The sequence below is a fragment of the Arachis ipaensis genome, chromosome B09 (assembly GCF_000816755.2).
Source record: "Arachis ipaensis cultivar K30076 chromosome B09, Araip1.1, whole genome shotgun sequence".
Taxonomy (NCBI): domain Eukaryota; kingdom Viridiplantae; phylum Streptophyta; class Magnoliopsida; order Fabales; family Fabaceae; genus Arachis; species Arachis ipaensis.
Window position 1 is genome coordinate 127,579,866 of NC_029793.2, and position 7,687 is coordinate 127,587,552.

At 34.6% G+C, this 7,687-nt stretch overlaps 1 protein-coding gene and 1 non-coding gene across 2 annotated transcripts; one reads left to right on the forward strand and one right to left on the reverse strand.

The window, feature by feature from the left end:
- On the reverse strand, positions 2,940-5,596 carry LOC107619068 (DNA topoisomerase 6 subunit A-like). Its single transcript, XM_016321275.2, has 2 exons — positions 4,915-5,596; positions 2,940-3,981 (listed from the first exon to the last, which is right to left on the reverse strand). Exons 1-2 carry the CDS (start codon positions 5,504-5,506, stop codon positions 3,320-3,322), a joined length of 1,254 nt encoding a protein of 417 aa, XP_016176761.1. The 5' UTR covers positions 5,507-5,596; the 3' UTR covers positions 2,940-3,319.
- On the forward strand, positions 7,396-7,468 carry TRNAK-UUU. Its single transcript has one exon. It is a non-coding gene; the product is annotated as a tRNA-Lys (tRNA).

Here is a 7,687-nt window from a genome sequence, read left to right on the forward strand (position 1 = left end):
ATTTATCATATATGGATTTACGGTACTGTTTGGTGAGTATCTAAAACGAGCACAACAATTATGTATTTATTGGTTGTGTTACATTTATATAGACCATTAGATTTGATTAGATGAAAATCAAAGGCTAATATAAAAGAAGAGCATTGATGGACTCTAATAAATACAGAATATCCTAATAATTGGTTGTTATGTTAACTATGATTAAGCTATTTTGTAATTAAAAAATTATTTAAAAGAATAAATGTATAATTTGATAAAATACTAAAAATTGAATCTTTGCTCTCTGCAACCTCGTTATTTCTCTCTCTGATTGCTCTTCTGTGTTGATTTCAATTTGTAGTGGATCTGCGATTAGTTGAAGAGAGTGTATTTGGTCGTGCTGCTATTTTGTAGTTATCTTTTACTCTTTAGTTCACATAATTTCGTGTCACATATAAATCTTGATTATCAGGATGCATTAATCTATGATTTAGGGTTGTGATAATTATTGCATATATTAAAGTGATGCTTGAATTAGATATGCATTTGATCCATCCGTCTATTAGAATTTAAATTGGACTATATCAATTAGATCAAAGCCGTTCTTTGGAATGGCTATGGATCATTGGATCGTACACAAGATCCGTTGTATTAGATATTCAAAGGATACTTGCATCTTTACTCTCCGTCCTGCTTCGAGTTACAGTGTGCCTTCAACGCACTTTGAGTGATGAAGGAACAGTGGAAGGGAGGAAATATACTTCAGTCAACAGAGAAGGTGTTTTTCAATAGAAGGGTGGAACGAATTTAGGTAATAATGATTTGGTAAAAGAATATAAATGCACTTTTTAATATTTACAAAAATTAAATAATTAATCATTTTAAAAAAAATATTTAATTATAAAATGGTCCTACTTTAGTTAAGATATTAACTCTCATTGAGTTAAATTAACTCAAATTAAAATTAAACATCTAATTAAAATGTGTCACGTCATTTTTATTTTAATATAATTTTTTAAGATTATAAAATTTTTTTGCATAATAATTAATTTTATTGAATAAAAAATACTCATATTTTTGTATTTATATGTTTTATATTTAATTATTTAAGAATAAAAGATTTTGTTACCATTTAAAGTATTGTGTATTAAAGTATTGTCATTTAAAGTATTTATTTATGTATTAGGATATTCTGTATTTATTCAAGTCCATTAATGCTCTTCTTTCATATTAGCCTTTGATTTTCATCTAATCAAATCTAATGGTCTATATAAATGTGGCGTATTCAATAAGCACATAATAATTGTACTCGTTTTAGACATACCCATATTTTATTAAAAAAAAATTAAAAAATCAAAACTTATTTTATCTAATATTCATTAATTATTTATCTTATTTAACATTCTTTAATTATTGTAATAATTAATGAATATTAAATAGACAAGTTCTGATTTTTTTTTTTCCTAACATTATTGATGCATTCATATCGTGAATTAGAAGTATCACCATTGCAAGGGCCATGCACCTTTTTTCCTTCATTGAAGTAGTATAATCAAGATGAGTTGAAAGACACAATGTTGAGTATTCATTTATACTGCCACCAGATCTGTAGCATATTTTGGTCAAGCATGTAATATTGGCAGATAATGCTTCTAAGCAGTTGATTAAGCAAAAACAAAAAAAAAGAGGAGTTGATTATGCAACCGCATAAATCTAAATGTTGTTCAAGTAGAAGCAATCATATATTATTATAATGAAGCATCACTTATTTAATTCAGTTGTCATGAAAATTTACCGTGAAAATTGTATTATTAAATTCATTTTACTCGTTCCCGTGCGTCGCACGGGTTTATTCACTAGTAGTGATTCATAAGGCACATTTTCGCATGTGTATTGAGTTTGACTAAAGTATTTCGCCCACAAAAAAAAATAAATATTTTTGTTGGTTTAATGATTTGTTCCCATTATTATAATTTCAAGAGCATGTTTAGAGCACCTCCAATGGTGAGTTTCTCTTTGACTTTTTTCTGACATATAGGAACTCTAACCATTGGAGGAGAGAAGGAGTGAGTTTCCGCACAAGGATCAAAGTAAGGGAGTCCCTCTAAGAAAATTAATTATATTAATTTTAAGTATTTTAATTAATTAATTAAGTGGGACCACAATAGGGACTAAAGTTAGTTCCTCCTAATGGAGAAGAGATAGATGCTTTGAGTTTCTATTTATTGTTTATGATGCAAAAGCTGATGTGGAATTACTTTTTATGACAGGTGGGCCATAAACAGGAATTGGGATGAGTTCCCTACTGAAGATGGTCTTAATGGAGAAGAGAGAGATGCTTTGAGTTCCTATTTACCGTTTATGACGCAAAAGCTGATGTGGAGTTACTTTTTATGACAGGTAAGCCATAAATAGGGATTGAGATGAGTTTCCTACTGGATGGTCTTACATACAGTTTACGTTTCCCCAATAAAGACTTTCACCAAAATTTGAATTTCTTTGCACGGTTATTTCTCTTATAAAAGTTTGAAGCTCTGAAGAAGTTTCTTACTATTTTGCCAATAGAGTTACAATATTAATTTTGAAAGATAAGATGGCATTCAATTGAAAATTAAATTAATCTAATTGAGTTAATTAAAATGAGAGATCGAATTGAACCATACATGAAATTTGAGAGACCAAGCTAAGTCTTTATTCTTTTCATTTCTATTATAATCTTGCCATGACAAATCCCCCAAGCATGCTTGATTTTTTAAAATGGCTTTAAAAAAGAACAGTGTTGAATACATGGGCTTATGTATTATTGATTGTAAAAGTGAATTATGTATTGACTCAATCAATCATGCATTTATATATATAGAAGGTGATAGTCTAACTAACTAATATGGCTAATTCAAGTCCTAACTAACTTGTTAAGCTATAACAGACTGTACAAAACTACAAGTATATGCTATAGCTAATAAACAAAAGAGCAATTTTGTTATAATAAATCAACTCCCAGTATAATGCTTCCTATCAATCCATCATAATCAAACCGAGTTAGTTGTTTTAATATGCAGTATTTTTCCAGTTGCATGTCTTTTTAACATTTTCAATATTTTGAAGTTGCATTAGTACTCATTTTTACAGTCCTACAAAACAATACGATGTTTCGGTTCAGAATTAACCAAGATAAAGAGAAACTCTAGCATTTCAAATGCGGAAGTCGGGAGATCAAAGCCACAAAGTCGATCTAAAAATCAGAGCATTAATAAATACTACTGCATCACTAAACTGTTGGAGCAGGTGGTGACATAGTCAGCATCTTAGACAATAAACATTGCTCTTAGGTTGTGAAACGTCATAGCCAATCCTTCTGCTGCAATTTCAAAGGCAAATAAACCTCAGATAGATACTGAAAGCCGAAGGTGCTCAGGGCCTGAATTTCAGCCTTCTGCTTAGTCTTCACCATTAATGTCAATTCCTCAACCCAACCAGGATTTTTCTTCACAAAATCCTCCTCCAACAAGTCCTTTCCAGTCTTAATATCCTGCTCAGTCATCGGCAACCTACATTGCTCGGGTATCTTGTACTTGTCCAAATCACTAGGCCTAACCCCGAGCCACTTTATGTCAGGGGTTGTCAGGTTGGCACTGTCGTAGGACATATTCTTTGACCCACATCCATAGACAGAGAGAATCTTCAACCCATACGGATCACTGTCTACAAGTGCAAGCACTGGCAGCTTCAACTCCATCTTCATCTTCTTCAGGAACAGCCTTGTAGCAACATCAGGTTGCCCTTTTGCAGTCACGATTATACAAGGAAACCGGTTGTAGAATCTATCCTCGGCCAATCTCATATAAGCAGCATCCTTCTCCACCAACAGAATGAACAAAGCATCACTCTGCATATCCCCAACTCGATCAATATTTGGTGGAATGGCCTTCCCACCCATACCCATCTTTGTGCAATCAATCATGTCCCCATTGTCGCTAAAGATCAGCCTCCCGACAACAACACCTTTGGTTGATAAACATCACAAGAAACAAGCGAAAATAAGAATTGGAAAAATTTTACTAGGCAATGAAATGTGCATATAACAAGCCATTTATACAAACATGAGTAGTAAATCACACATGCATCTATATCTAAGCCTAATAATCAAATCACCCAAAGAGGTAAATAATTGCTAGCTAATCACATGAACTAATCTGATTACATGGGAGCAACCAATTACTTAGTCAGGTGCATTTTGTAACTAACTAGAAGAGTCAGCTAAAATTGCCAGAGTAACTAATCACCTAACTACTCACAAAGGATCAATCAAGATGATAAACAACCAAGATTCCAGCATAATGAGTTTGAATATATAAAAAGTGATAAAAATTTACATACTGCATGAACTCTAGAAATTAAGGTGGCCAGAAGGAGACCAAAAATATGGAACATGCCTTTAAACGAGGAGCAAGCCTAACACCACATCTTAAACTAAGACTCTTAAGATAATTTCAAATATATAGTCCCTTGTACCAAATCTATACTACCACGTTAAACTTCGTCATTAAAATTTAAACGTCTAACTTTACACTCCCCAAGTCATACAAACCCGAAAAGGCCCATAGCGAGATGCAGATGCAACATTGCAATCACAACCACCATAATTGACATGTGACTCTCAATCACACAATTACATCAACGTGGCAACAGTTTTTATTTCAAGTTTCATGCACAAAATTTCATGCCTTGCAATTGGAAAATTTACTCAACCATTTCAAATTTAGATTTTTATCAACAATTGACAAGTTGACTCCTACCAAATTAATAAAAATACACACTTCACATAGTCAATTGCGCTTTATAATTGAGAGTATCCACATTGCAACCACCAAAATTTCTACAACGAACAGCAACTGCAACTGCAATTTAAGACACTGTGATCTATTAAGGCAATACCTTTCTCGGCTGCAACCACATTGAGGCTGGATCGTGTGCATCCGAGCATACAGGACACGTCATCAAGAACCGTATCGGACTGGATCTGATCCTGAAACAACTTAACATCCGTGTAGAACAGATCACGCTTCGTGACATGAATCCCCTTAATGCAAAGCTGGTGAACCAGCTGCAATATGCGGGCAGTTATTGCGGACTTCCTAACCGTCGAGATATTCGCAAAAGGACGAAGTGAACTCTTGTCCTTGAGGACAATTCGGTCAAGCTCCGGGACGTAAAACTGGTTGGTGGCAGAGCGGGAGGGGACGTCGAAGGCGAAGCCGTTGCCGGAGAGGATAGAGTGGGCGATGCGGAGGACGAGGGACTCGATGATGGACTGAACGGAAGACAGGCTGAGATCGGAGACTTCACGGCAGGAGAAAGGGAGGGAGAGGTCTTGGAGGGTTAGGGCTTTGGAGGAAGAGGAAGAGGAGGAGGAAGAGGTGGAGAAGTCTTTCAGGATTTGGAGGATGGTGGAGTCTGGTTTAAGCTTGTTCTTGAAAGGGAGGTCGTCGGTGTTGGTTCGACGGCGCTTCTTGCTGCTCTCTGCCATGGATGGGAGGTGGGGAGTGATGGGGCAAAGTGTGGGCGGGAAATGGAAGTCGATGACTACACTGATTTTGACGGTGGCTGGGGACAGTATTTGTGGACTAAATCTCTGTTTTGGTCCCTGAAATTCACACTATTACTTATTTTGGTTATTGTAATTTAAAATTATCTATATTAGTCCTCTAAATTTAAGTTTGGATATTAATATAGTCTTTCGACTCTTTTCGGCGATGATTAGGCAAATAGAAGGCTGAGATGTCACTTTTCTTTCCACGCTAGATGATGAGTAAACGACATAGTTTATTTTTGGTGTCCAAACAAATCTAAAATATCGTTGCTTTGTATATGAATGGAGAAGAAATGATGAAGATCCAAAATAAAGTATTTTTTTTTCTACCTCCATTATTTTTCATTTTTGACTTGTTTGGGCGCCAAGAGTAAACGATGTCATTTACTCATCATCCAACATGGCAGGGAGGGTGCCATCTTAGCATTTCGTTTGCCTAATCATCGTCGGAAAGAGTCGAGGGACCATGTTGGTGCCCAGACTTGAATCTAGAGGAATAGTATAGGTAATTTTGAATTTCGAGGACCAAATTGAATAATTACGTGAATCTTAGGGGCAAAAATAAAAATTTGTGCAAAACTGCATAATGAAAATAGTATAGTTATCAAAACCGAATCGGTAATTGACTCGGTCATACAACCGGGTTACTGGTTCAATCGATAAGTCACTAATTTACCCGGTTGATCCGATCATAATTAAATAAAAATGTAAAATTATAAAAATAAAATTAAAATCAAAAGTATATGTTTTCACAAACATATTAATAACAATCAAGCATTAATTCTTAGACATAATTAAAGTACAAAAAGAGACAATTAACTAGTTACTAATATAAAATACTTTCTCAGTTTAAAGAACAAGAGAGAACAAAATATAACACAATCAATAATCAAATCCAAGAGGTGATCTGAAACTCGGCATCTATATCTTTATAGGATAAATTTAAAACTTGACCAACATTTCCTTCATTTTGATTTGCATCTATATCTACATTTGTATATCTTTCGCAAATCAAAACCAAGAATAATTCATAATAATACAAACAAAAAGTATGGAAACAACAGTTTAATTGAACAATTTTATTCTAAATTGCAAAGAACATGAGCCTCATTTTCAACAACAAATTCAACTATAATTATTTTCAACAACAAAAAATTTAGCTAAGCGATTATTTCAGCAAGACAACAACTGATTTAATTTTCAGTGAACGAATCCAACTGGGTGATGAATTTTAGCAAAAAAAATTTAACTAAGTGATTATTTAGCAAAACAACACCAAATTCAAGGCTCAATTAGTAACATTCAAGATTTTCCAACAAATAAACTTAAGCTAAGTGATTATTTCGACAAGACCATGACAAATTCAACAAACTCAATAACAAATTTCACCTACAAATTCAACTTTCAGCAACAAAATCAAAGCGCAGTGATGCAGCAACGGGAATTTGTTATAACTCACCAAATCGGGTTACGCGAAGGAAGCTGATGGCAAGACTCGAAGCAAGAAGACGACAACGAAGACCAGCCCGCTGGGACCTACAGCCTCTGCTGCCGGCGACTCTTATCGAAATTGCATATAGAAAGAGATTCGTCTTGAAAGCCAGACAGACAATTTCTATGTTCACAGGCGCTTCCCGTCTTCATTGAGATTGGGTTGGTGTTCAGTGTACTAAGGTACAAGATCGAAAAGAATGCTGATTATTGATACAAAATTTTGCGAGAAAAGGTCTAAAACATCAACGCCCATTTGGCCGGAAAAATGTTTCTCTTTTCTCTGCATCAATCAGACTTTGTTTCACTCGTTTACTACTTGATTTCTTTTTTTGAGGTAAATAGCTCAGTTGGTAGACCATTGGGCTTTTAACCTAATGGTCGCAGGTTCAAGTCCTGCTATACCTAAACCTACCTTACTACAAAGGATAGAAGATAGAAAATAATTTCAAGTGGAGTTATGTCAAAAGGACCAACGAAGATGAAGAAGAAAAAGGGGGTGCAGGAAAAGCACGCGCTTGAGTGCAAGACAATGACGAGACAGAGAATAGAAACGGCCCCACGCATAAAAAAGAGGGGGCATTTGCCCCCACAAAGATTTTTCAAAAAAACTAATACTTACACTTT